The sequence below is a fragment of the Oncorhynchus keta genome, chromosome 7 (genome assembly GCF_023373465.1).
Source record: "Oncorhynchus keta strain PuntledgeMale-10-30-2019 chromosome 7, Oket_V2, whole genome shotgun sequence".
NCBI lineage: Eukaryota > Metazoa > Chordata > Actinopteri > Salmoniformes > Salmonidae > Oncorhynchus > Oncorhynchus keta.
The window spans coordinates 31,232,550-31,245,344 of record NC_068427.1 but is presented as its reverse complement, the minus strand read 5'-3'; the positions used below and the strand labels follow the sequence as shown (position 1 = coordinate 31,245,344).

General features: G+C 44.1%; 1 protein-coding gene across 1 annotated transcript; it reads right to left on the bottom strand.

Moving 5' to 3' along the window:
* Positions 1-1,360: 1,360 nt before the first annotated feature.
* LOC118386304 (LON peptidase N-terminal domain and RING finger protein 2-like) lies at positions 1,361-11,664 on the bottom strand. Its single transcript, XM_035773952.2, has 10 exons — positions 10,345-11,664; positions 9,114-9,232; positions 8,204-8,326; positions 7,370-7,531; positions 6,959-7,287; positions 6,713-6,827; positions 6,316-6,437; positions 5,878-6,199; positions 5,597-5,746; positions 1,361-5,480 (listed from the first exon to the last, which is right to left on the bottom strand). The coding sequence occupies exons 1-10, from the start codon at positions 11,084-11,086 to the stop codon at positions 5,322-5,324; spliced, it is 2,343 nt and encodes a 780-aa protein (XP_035629845.1). The 5' UTR covers positions 11,087-11,664; the 3' UTR covers positions 1,361-5,321.
* Between the last annotated feature and the right edge of the window lie 1,131 nt (positions 11,665-12,795).

Below are 12,795 nucleotides of genomic sequence, written 5' to 3'. Positions count from 1 at the left end.
TCTTGGTACCTAATGGCAGTCAGGCTACCTCTGGCGAGCACATGGAGGGCTGTGCGGCCCCCCAAAGAAATGCCACCCCACACCATGACTGACCCACCGCCAAACCGGTCATGCTGGAGGATGTTGCAGGCAGCAGAACATTCTCCACGGCGTCTAGACTCTGTCACGTCTGTCACGTGCTCTGTGTGAACCTGCTTTCATCTGTGAAGAGCACAGGGCACCAGTGGCGAATTTGCCAATCTTGGTATTCTCTGGCAAATGCCAAACGTCCTGCACAGTGTTGGGCTGTAAGCACATCCCCCACCTGTGGACGTCGGGCCCTCATACCACCCTCATGGAGTCTGTTTCTGACCGTTTGAGCAGACACATGCACATTTGTGGCCTGCTGGAGGTCATTTTGCAGGGCTCTGGCAGTGCTCCTCCTGCTCCTCCTTGCACAAAGGCGGAGGTAGTGGTCCTGCTGCTGGGTTGTTGCCCTCCTACGGCCTCCTCCACGTCTCCTGATGTACTGGCCTGTCTCCTGGTAGCACCTCCATGTTCTGGACACTACACTGACAGACACAGCAAACCTTGCCACAGCTCGCATTGATGTGCCATCCTGGATGAGCTGCACTACCTGAGCCACTTGTGTGGGTTGTAGACACCGTCTCATGCTACCACTCGAGTGAAAGCACCGCCAGCATTCAAAAGTGACCAAAACATCAGCCAGGAAGCATAGGAACTGAGAAGTGGTCTGTGGTCACCCTTTGCAGAACCACTCCTTTATTGGGGGTTGTCTTGCTAATTGCCTATAATTTCCACCTGTTGTCTATTCCATTTGCACAACAGCATGTGAAATGTATTGTCAATCAGTGTTGCTTCCTCAGTGGACAGTTTGATTTCACAGAAGTGTGATTGACTTGGAGTTACATTGTGTTGTTTAAGTGTTCCCTTTATTTTTTTGAGCAGTGTATATATATCCTGACCTTTACATCTCCTAGATATAGTAGACACTTCGAAACCTTATTCCTTGTAATTTATTTGACTTGTCTGTTTTGCCATTTATGAAAGTGTTATTCAACGTGTAAAATAGTAGTAAAGGCCAAATTCAATATTTTATCAAGTAATATAAAATACAATTATACCTACAGGTGCTAAAATTGGGGATATTCTACAAAGATCTGAATAAATATTATAGTAGACTTGTTTTCCTCAATGAGAGTAATTTGCATGTAATGTGCTCTGTGTTTCTCTGCAAAACATGCTCTCAGTCCATTATCTCTACTGTGGCTTAGTTGGTTCAGGTTCCTGTTCAGATAACATCACAGTGATATGCCGACAATCTTTTTGACCACTTCAAGGAAAACAATCAGAAACAAAATACATTTACATTTCAGACATATCTGAACTTTTTTATTATTCCAGATACAAAATTGATGCAGCTCATTTTACAAATATACATGGGGAATACAGCATGTCATATCACCACCCAAAAAGGAGTTACGTTTCAAACAGATCAAGGTGAAACAAAGTAATTCTACACGTACAGTACATTATCGTTGTTTTGGACTATCATTTGGATTATCATAGTTTAATGTAATCAAACTATCAAACACTATATGACCAAAGGTATGTGGACACCTGCTCGAGCATCTCATTCCAAAATCATGGGCATAATATGGAGTTAGTCCCCCCTTTGCTGCTAGAACAGCCTCCACTCTTCCGGGAAGGCTTTGTACTAGATGTTGGAACATTGCTGTGGGAACTTGCTTCCATTCAGCACAAGAGCGTTAGTGAGGTTGGGCGATTAGGCCTGGCTCGCAGTCAACTTCCAATTCATCCCAAAGGTGTTTGATGGGGTTGAGGTCAGGGCTCCGTGCAGGCCAGTCAAGTTCTTCCACACTGATCTCAAAACAACAAAAAATCCATATGGACCTCGCTTTGTGCACGGGGGCATTATCATGCTGAAACAGGAAAGAGCCTTCCCTAAACTGTTGCCACAAAGTTAGAAGCACAGAGGAATAATAGTCTGGGGCTGTTTTTCATGGTCCCCCTTAGTTCCAGTGAAAGGTAATCTTAACGCTACGACATATGACATTCTAGACCAGGGGTGGGCTACTCCAGTCCTCAACGGCCTGATTGGTGTCACAGTTTTGCCCCAGCCTCAGCTAACACACCTGACTCCAATAATCAGCTAATCATGATATTCAGTTTGTAATGCAATTTGATTAATCTTCTGTGTTTTGTTAGGGGTGGATAAAAAGTGTGGCACCAATCAGGCCCCTGACGACTGGAGTAGCCCACCCCTGGTCTAAAATGTCAAATGCCGTAGCGTTAAGATTTCCCTTCACTGGAACTAAGGGGGACTAGCCCGAACCATGAAAAACAGCCCCAGACTATTATTCCTCCTCCACCAAACATTACAGTCGGGCAGGTAGTGTTCTCCTCCTGGCATCCACCGAATCCAGATTTGTCCGTCAGACTGCAATGGTGAAGCATCATACCAGAGAACGTGTTTCCACTACTCAAGACTACAATGGCGGCGAGCTTTATGCCACTCCAGCCGACGTTTGGCATTGCGCATGGTGATCTTAGGCTTGTGTGCGGCTGCTCGGCCATGAAAACCCATTTCATTCAGCTCCCGACTAACAGTTATTGTGCTGAGGTTGCTTCCAGAGGCAGTTTGGAACTCGGTAGTGAATGTTGCAACCGAGGACAGACTATTTGTACCGGCTTCAGCACTCAACGGTCTGGTTCTGAGAGCTTGTGTAGCCTACCACTTCGCGGCTGAGCCGTTGTTGCTCCTAGACTTTTCCACTTCACATTAACAGCACTTACAGTTGAATGGGGCAGCTCCAGCAGGGAAGACATTTGACAAACTGACTTGTTAAAAAGGTGGCATCCTATGACGGTGCCATGTTGAAAGTCACAGATCATCTATGGATATTGCATGGCTGTGTGCTTGATTTTGTACACCCTCGCTAGCCCACTCCCATACATCCTCTGCAGGGTGGTCCCTCCACTTGTAACCTCAAGACCCCGGTGCTGCTCTCTACACTCCTGAAATAGCTTGATCCACATACATACAAAAGTATGTTCATAAACCATGTCAAATTACAGTGGAGAAATGCATGTCTCTATTTTACTGACAGTTTACAAAAATGTCTGATTTTAACCCCAAATCTCTTCAATCTGCATTTAAACCAATTTAAGGACTCTTTAGCATTTCTTTGATATGCGCAATTATTACTTTACCACTTATTGAGACATACAGTTGAAGTCGGAAGTTTACACACTTAGATTGGAGTCATTAAAACTCGTTTTTCAACCACTCCACACATTTCTTGTTAACAAACTATAGTTTTGGTAAGTCAGTTAAGACAATTGTTTACAGATTATTTCACTGTATCACAATTCCAGTGGGTCAGAAGTTTACATACACTAAGTTGACTGCCTTTAAACAGCTTGGAAAATTCCAGAAAATGTCATGGCTTTAGAAACTTCTGAAAGGCTAATCGACATCATTTGAGTCAATTGGAGGTGTACCTGTGGATGTATTTCAAGGCCTACCTTCAAACTCAGTGTCTCTTTGCTTGACATCATGGGAAAATAAAAAGATATCAGCCAAGACCTGGAACCACGCAGCTGTCATACCGCTCAGGAAGGAGACGCATTCTGTCTCCTAGAGATGAACATACTTTGGTACGAAAAGAACAGCAGCAAAGGACCTTGTGAAGATGCTGGAGGAAAACAGGCACAAAAGTATCTATATCCACATAACCTGAAAAGCCACTCAGCAAGGAAAAAGCCAGTTCCAAAACCGTCATAAAAAAGCCAGACTACGGTTTGCAACTGCACATGGGGACAAAGATCGTACTTTTTGGAGAAATGTCCACTGGTCTGATGAAACAAAAATAGAACTGTTTGGCCATAATGACCATCGTTATGTTTGGAGGGAAAAGGGGGAGACTCGCAAACTCGAACACCATCCCAACCGTGACACACAGGGGTGGCAGCATCATGTTGTGGGGGTGCTTTGCTGCAGGAGGGACTGGTGCACTTCACAAAATAGATGGCATCATGAGGCAGGAAAATGTTGATATATTGAAGCAACAGCTCAAGACATCAGTCAGGAAATTAAACCTTGGTCTCAAATGGGTCTTCCCAATGGACAGTGAACCCAAGCATACTTCCAAAGTTGTGGCAAAATAGCTTAAGGACAACAAAGATAAGGTATTGGAGTGGCCATCACAAAGCACTGACCTCAATCCCATAGAACATTTGTGGACAGAACTGAAAGTGTGTGCGAGCAAGGAGGCATAAAAACCTGACTCCGTTACATCAGCTCTGTCATGAGGAATGGGTCAAAATTCACCCAACTTATTGTGGGAATCTAAAACGTTTGACCCAAGTTAAACAATTTAAAGGCAATGCTACTGAATACTAATTCCCATGTATGTAAACTTCTGACCCACTGGGAATGTGATGAAAGAAATACAAGCTGAAATAAATCTCTATTCTGACATTTCATTCTTAAAATAAAGTGGTGATCCTAACTGACCTAAGACTGGGAATTTTTACTAGGATTAAAATGTCAAGAATTGTGAAAAACTTGAGTTTAAATGTATTTGGCTAAGGTGTATGTAAACTTCAAACTGTACATATGACTGGGCTAGATGCAAAACATCTAGTTTTGCATCCATTTCCCCAGTCATGTAGAAATGAAGAGGCCATTTAAGCAGGAGCACATTCTCATATGTACACTTTCTACTTCATTTGGAGGTTTCTATCACTCTGGGTTTTATGAGTCTCAACATAGTCAGCAGGGGTTAAACAGAAACATAACACCCAAACTGAAGACAACACAATACATTTACTATTGGCTTTTTCAGTTACACATTTTTTTGGTACTTGTCAAGTCTTTTTTATTTTTCTTAAAATAGAAATGTACACCAAGTCACAACATTGTGGACGCAACACCGTTAATTGGTCGGCCCAGTTCTGTTCAGTTCTGGCACATACTGACAGTCACCAGTCTGATTTCGTGCTCTCTTATTCCCTCCCTTGAGGGGACATAAGAAGTTGAGAAATAGCGTGACAGAAGTCCATCTTTCCAGTTATTGTGACAGAGGACAGGTGAACTGGACATTGATTGGTGGATGGATAACCAGAAACAATGACCTCCCTATCCTACCCCCCTACAATCCAACGGCTTCTTCAGATTCAGAGAGCGCCATTTGTAAAGGAGTCAAAGGCATTTCCCTCATATGAAAGCTGAGTGGGTTTACTGAATCAGTGAATGACCATGCATGGTCTACGCGGTTGTGGTGGCGGCTGAGCGGTCATCGGGGTCTCTTGCGCGTGACAAAGATCAAGACCCTGCGGATGGCAATGAGGCGGTCCTTGAGGGAGGGCATGGCCAGGATGGTGAGCTGGGCACGGTTGTCAAGAGGCAGCACAGCCAACAGCCACCAAGCCCACGCTGGACCACTGGGATTACCCTGGAGGGAGAGGGAGGAAGTCAACTTGATAACAGCAACTCACTCAATCACTCTATGACATGAGTCTCACCAAGATCGACGTGTGAGAGAGAGAGATGGTTAGGTTAATGTCGTACCTGTGGGTCAGGGTCCTTCCCAGGTAGGTGTCCAAAGTGGCTGATTATCTGGCTCTTCATGTTGTCTTTAAGGGAGGTGAACCAGCCGCTGGCCTGGTCGTACACAGAGACATAAAGCTTCTGCAGCTCCACGAACTCCTGGCCCTCCACCTGACCACACACAATATAAAACAGTTAGAATACACACACCAAACTTATAAAAGTGAGGATACAAATATCTATAATGCACTTTATGTATCCACATACATGACCTTCCTCACACAGTGTTTGCCAGTACACACCTTCTTATCCTCCAGGTACTCGATCTTGGCCGTGTTGTATCCGTCTCTCTGGCCGTGGCTCAGTACTTTGAAGCGGGACACACCGATGGTGTCGACCACAGACCTCCCATCAGGAAAAAACTTGACGTCCCGGACCTCCAGCATGCAGCCGTAATCAGCAAAACCCTTCAACTCATCAGCGATGCACATACCAAACTGTTTGGTACCGGTCTCCATGGAGCGGCGGATCATGAGGCGGTAGCGTGGTTCGAAGATGTGCAGTGGACAGGGGATGGTGGGGAAGGCCATGGTGCACACAAAGATCGGCACTTCCTGGTTCAAGCTAGGGAGGAAGGAGGGACACGAGATTGGTCAGTGATTAGCATAAAAAGCATTACTACAAGGATTAATTTATCATTAAGTCAATGGCTAAATAAAATGATCAAATCTGTGACTCACTTTGCCAGTTCCTTCATCTCCTCCTCATGGATCTTCTTCCTCTCTGCCAGCTCATCTCCCAGGTAACGCTGCAGCACTTCCTCCATCAGCAGGGTCTTGTTGAACCCTCTTGTGGCCAGATACTGGAATTACACAGCGGAATAGGACATTTACATTTGATTGGATCATCCACGTCTTTGTGCATTTTTCTTTACATTGGTCCAATATCCTGTGTCAGAGGAAGCTTTGTGCCAACTTTGTTTTTGGTCACGCTAAACCATCTATCACACAAGACAGAAATTACAGCCATCATTTTCATAATCACCAGCTCTGCCCTAAGCCTTCCATACACATATAGAGCACAGCTACTTCCTCTGTGTGTGTGTGTGTGTGTGTGTATGTATGTGTATACACACACCTCTGAGAGGTTCTCTTTGCAGAGAGGGCAGTTGGGGTTATGGTCCAGACAGCGCTCTAGACACTTGAGGCAGAAGGTGTGTCCACAGGGGGTGGAGACAGGCTCAAAGAACAGCCTGGAAGAAACAACACAATAACAGGAGCTTTATCAGTAGAGGTAATTATCACTATTGACTGAAAATCAAACATCCTGAGTAGCTAACCGTAAAGATATAATTGTGTGGTGGTTGGTTGATGGTCCTCTTACCTCATACAGAGGGAGCACTCCATATCTCTACTGTCAAGCAGGTCTTTGGACACCGTCCTTCCCCAGAGGTAAGCAGCAGGAAGGTGAGAGGAGGAGCAGGCTTCATCTGGTCTGAGAAGTTTGGAGGGAGGGCTGAAGGCTATGCCATCCCCACTGTGTCTCCTCTTGAGGCTGCCTGGGGGGGCAGGCTGGGCAGCCAGGACACTGGCCAGGCCCTTGGCATCTTCTAGCAAGAGCTTCTCAGCTTTACTGCTGGGGGACAGGGGATGTTTGGAGGAGTCTGAGGGACCATCGCACAAAGAACTCTTACTCACTCTGAACTCTAAGTCCTGGAGAATGGAAAAGGAGAGGGGTTACTAGGAGAAATAGGTGTGTGGGGGTGTAAATGTATGTATGCATGCATGTACTGACCTGTGAGGAGCAGCCAGGCTTCTGTGGCATGGTGAAGGGGTTTAGAGAGCCGTACAGGGCGGGGGGCTTAAGGAGGCGAGTGGAGGGACCACCCTGTAGAGGATGTATGGGAGTGGGCTGACCATCCTTTTCAAACACTGACGAGAACAGCTCACTAAGCACCTACAAAAACAGAACACACACTGTCAGTAAGTACGCTCATACAATGTCATAGCACTCATAAGTAGCTTATAACTCTTAATCACCCTCTGACGCTGGCTCGCTCTCCTTCCTGACTTGCCTCAATGCTCTCTCTGTAAGAAAGGTGTTTCATTGTACTTGTGCAAGTGCCAATAAAAACTTGGAACTTGAAATAGTATCCATAGTGTAAAGGGAATATGTGACAGTGGAAATAAAGGCTCACATACTGAACAGATGGTCTTGTCATAGTGACAGTACATATTGCAGTGAATGTAACAGCAGTGGAGATACTAAAACAGGCCACAGTGACAGCAGGGGATAGGGTTGGCATAGCTCCCCAGCTAAGACAGCTGGAATGGGGGCATTGCGTCATCACCTATTGTGGAGCAGGATTTAAAACCAAACTAATCCTGTCTGGTAAGCATAGACAGATTTACACTGTCATATCGTACATAGTGATACTGCATTGGTACCATAGCAACTGATTGTACTGTGATTTTTTTTATACTATTGTGATGTGACATTAAGGGCATTATGTTTGTGGTTGGGCCTGTGTAATGGAAATAAATGGACAAAAGAGTTTGAAACCTTTTACATTTTTGAACTCGCTTCAACTGGAATGCTGAATTGAAGGGGGGTAAAATTGTGTATTACCTTCTGGGCTTCCAGCTTCACCATCATCCAATCAGGTTTCAGTGCCACACACATGAAGTACTCCTTTAAGGCCTCATCGTTGCGGTTGGCTTTACTCAGGGCTGAGGCCTTGATGTAGTGGGCCTGGGAGAACACAGCGAGAGGAAAAACATTTTGAGTAGGGACACACAAAAGAGAGTAGGAACTACTCTATTGGCATTTCAATTATACATCTAAAGTCTATTTTCAAAACACTGATAACGAGTAATCTGAATATTGTTAATGACCTTCCTAAACAATTTAAGTTAACTTTTTAAAAATAGCAAAACATGGGAATTAAGTCCCCAACTTGGTAATTATTGTCATAACATCCAGGAGCTCTTCAACCAGGTCAACATAAGCTCTTCCCTATTCACAGTGCCTGGGATTCGGCTCTATCTGTTCTATTTTGCATGTCTGTCAACAGTGGTAATTTGCATATTAACATGCACACAAGCATGTAGCATCCTATCTCACCTGTGAACACACAGCAGCCTCCAAATCATACTTTAACACATACATAGCTACACAGTCCTAAGCATGTATAATGTGTTGGGTGTTAGCTGGGTCAGCCTGTGTCTGTGGAGAGGTAGTGGGTGTTCATTACATAACAGCAGCAGGTAGCCTAGCGGTTAAGAGCGTTGTGTCAGTAACCAAAAGGTTGCCGGCTCGAATCCCAGAGTCGACTAAGTACAAAATATGTCAATGTGTCCATGAGCAAGGCACTTAACCCTAATTGCTCCTGTACGTCGCTCTGGATAAGAGCCTCTGCTAAATGACTCAAATGTGAATAACTAGACAGACATTAATATTTTAGGCCCACAAATACAGAGGACATCTAGTGGTCTATACTCTGCTGGGTAGATTTGAGTTGCATATCTATTTCTCTCACCTTTGGCCAGAGAGGGTTGAGTCTACACAGGCTCTCTGCATCCTGGATGGCCTGGCTGTAGTTCTTACTCTCCAAGTGTAGCTCAGCACGCTGTCCCAGTAGCTGACCTGCAGATGGCGCTGCACAACAGAGAGAACAAGCAGAATGAGAAAATTGAATTTACACCCTTTCAAACAGGTACATTGTTGTGACTTTGGATGTTTATCACAGTATGACATTTGATACTGGGCAGGCAGCCAGCATGTAAATGCACAGACAATCCTACAGTGAGTCAGACAACAACCAAATGCTTTTACCATGTGCAAACAGAAGAAAACAGTTTCCTTGAATTAGAATATTGCACTGTAATCTCCCATGCACAATCTGTGCTGGGAATTAGGCCTACAATATCATGTATCACCCTTCTGGCTCGTGGGGAGGGGAGAGACGATAAGGTCAACATTCTGATTAATGATTGTCTATTTTTGGCTAATCTCTGGATGACATGACTCCGCTGTGCCCCAATTTACACAACCGGGTCAGCAGCTGACATTAAAGCATAAAGTATGGAGTCGATCAGAGCTGCTTTGCGGCCAGCCTCCACTGAAACGCCAAAGGATTTAATCACACTGATGCTGGCTCCTGACTGTGACTCAATGCTCTCTCTATATTAAGGGTCAGGACAAAAGTTTTTTTTCTAAGGGACTAATTAGGGGCCTGAGTTTCTTGGTCAAACTCAGGTCACACAGTTGGGGAAAACAACTCCTGCCCATATCTATAGGGAGTGAACTGCTCAGGGCTGATCGGGTGTTTCAAAGGTAGAGCTTCAAAGGTAGACCGGAGGAGGAGGGAGCGACCTAAATCCCGGCAGCTTCCTTATGTTGGTAAAATGATAGATGGTGGGGGAAAGACTGAATGGGGTTCAGTCCATTTTAATGTAACAGCACAACCATTATGCAATGAATATTATATCAATCCATGGGGTATGAGACTGGGAGTCAGAGTAGAAATGTGGGTTAGGTAATCGGGGAGTGGGGACTACCGGGTTTATGAAATAATTGCTTCGAAAGATGCAGTGCAGTGTCGCCTCCTATCGGTGACACGATGTGAAATAATGAAAAGTAGGTCATCTGGTCTACCAGATATATCTGGTTTTAAATCGGTAAAAGGGTTACATAAAGTACATAATCTGTTGAAAAACATAAGAATCCGAAAATTGCTTATCCCAACTGTAAATGTGACATTATCTTACCCAGTTCTAAGGCTTTGTTGTACTTCTCCAAAGCATCTGTGTAGTCGTGCTTCTTCTGTGAGACCTCACCTTCTATCCAATGCCTCCTGGCTTTACTTTCAGAGTCGAACCATTTATCCAACAAACTACTGAGGATGACATTTACTCTAAATCCAATGGGTAGGATCTGTACGTCTTTTTTGTTCAGTTTATGTTTGCATTGTATGCAGTCTTTGACAGTTTCTTTTTCTAAACAATGTTTGCAAAACGTATGGCCGCACTCCATGGTGGTTGGTTCTGACAGTAAACACCTACAAAGGCGGCACGAAAACAAGTCCAGGGGTTCGTCCTCAAATGCCTCTGTATCGGCATCGACACCATCGTCTCCATTCCCACTTTTATGACAACTCGTTGCCTTCCCATGAATGTTTAGCTCCTTCTCGCGAAGAGTCCGTGCTATGTTTACAACCAAAAGCTGCAATTCGTCCGGCCGAAGTTTGCCAATGTTGGCCGCGGTGCAGTACGAGTCAAGCGCCTCCGCTATTCGCCCGGCCTGGGCAAGAGCGTCAGCTTTGAGCAAACAGAGACCCCGGTCTGGATGTTGGAGGTCCACCAGCTGAGAGCTATAGATTTCCGCGGCAAGGTCGTAGTCACCTGCCCGGGTTGCTTCCGCTGCCACCTCGAGCATTTCAGTGGATATATCCGCTGCTCTAGGGCTGGATACCGCGTGGACAAACTGGTGAGCTTGGATTCCCGTCTCCATTTTCGTCTCAGACTATAAACGTATAGCTATAGCAGTGTTGACAACTTAACTGATATTCGGACAAAAACACTCCTTACTCATCAGAAAAATACGTCAGACTCTTACATGTCCCATTGTGAAAGACCCGTGTTGTTTTCCAAGAGAAGAACTAGTAGGCCTTATTCCGCGAGATCCGAATAGAACATGCACCGAGCTGGTGACTAACGTCAAAATAGCTCGTATGAAGACTTCCCATTTTGTCAACCTATATATAAAGATTCTATATTACAGCACCGTAATGCCCATTTCCCATGTGCCTAACGTTAGTTGGCTGACATAACCAAACCTCCAATCTGTGACATAACGTTAACTTCGCTAGCTACGCCTCCTCAAAATACAGCAAGAAGGCGGTCTGAAATTGCTGGCTAGCAAAACATTGTTGGCAGCTCAAATCCTTCATCGGGGATTTGCAAATTTCCTACTCCGTTTAAATAGCCAAATTAACTTCTAACTGTTAGGAAAAAATGCAATTAAAAGACAAGTATCTGGTCCTCGCTGTACTCTATTTTACAGATGAATTCAATTTCAGAGAGATGCATCGCCGCGCACATGAGCACGTGTCGTTATCTCGGAAACGTCATTGGTCCATTATATGGTTACGACGCAACATTGGAAATACCCCAATACTGTCAACATTGTAAATCGCCCGGCACTCAATTCATGTAACAACCAGTGGGATACATTGTTTTATGTAATAATGTACATAAGAAGCAAAGCGAGAATAACACATACATTTGTTTTGAGAACACTTTCAAAACATATTGCGGTGATTTAAAACACGGAAAACTATAATCTTATCCTTTGAAAATGTGGTCAAAATTGCTGGTGGATGCCATTTTCAAAACAGAAATTTAACTTAGGCATTATTCGATATGATAATAACAAGAATATGACCAACTCAGATAGCAGGCTAAGTAGCTACAAAATGTATAATTTTGTAATGGCTGTGGAAGACTCTCCCCAACTATCTCTTCCTCTCTCAGCCAGGTAACAATAGCGTTTGTGTCATTTGAAAGTTGTATAAAAGCTCCGCTTTTATGTTGATTTACATCTACCAACGTTTCGCATTCGTACGATGATGCTGCCACTAGCAAAATGTTTATAATAATATGAAATTAACTTTAAAACGGTAACATTTTCTATCAATCTCATTGGATTTTTTATAGCATGAGATTAGTTATAAAACTCGTTCTGTTACAAAATGTTCTGTCTCCCCATGTGTAGGATTACAGGAAGTAATCTGGGGGACGCTTGCTCGGCCCTTGTAAGGGGGGCCTCGTGAATGTTAACAACTGGCTGCTTCTCTACCCACCTCAATGGTCTAAACTAAACAAAGAAAATAGGAATTATAACATTACGAAAGTACATCCTTTATCTTTCAGAGAGGATGTTTTGTTTTGAGATTATATCACACAGTTGTTGCACCCCTCAAGGTAAAACTCTTTAAACGTCTCATTTTGTTTGACCTGTCTAGTCTATGACACAATCCATCTGTCATAGGAACACTGTGTCTATTGCTCACATCTCATATTGTGAAACACTCAGGGTTATTTTCCTTAATGTACAACAGTTATATAGAACTATACTCACTTAATACAAAACATTATGAACACATTCCTAATATTGTGTTGCTGGAAGTCCATTGAGTGGTGGACCATTCTTGATACACA

What these genes read in the sequence shown, in the direction of transcription:
- LOC118386304 (XM_035773952.2), bottom strand. Translation starts at nt 11,086, where the DNA reads ATGGAGACGGGAATCCAAGCTCACCAGTTTGTCCACGCGGTATCCAGC. An exon ending in AGCCTGGCTGCTCCTCACAG is followed by an intron (nt 7,288 to 7,369) that starts GTCAGTACATGC and finishes TCCATTCTCCAG; the next exon opens with GACTTAGAGTTCAGAGTGAG. An exon ending in AGTACCTGGAGGATAAGAAG is followed by an intron (nt 5,747 to 5,877) that starts GTGTGTACTGGC and finishes GTGTGTGGTCAG; the next exon opens with GTGGAGGGCCAGGAGTTCGT.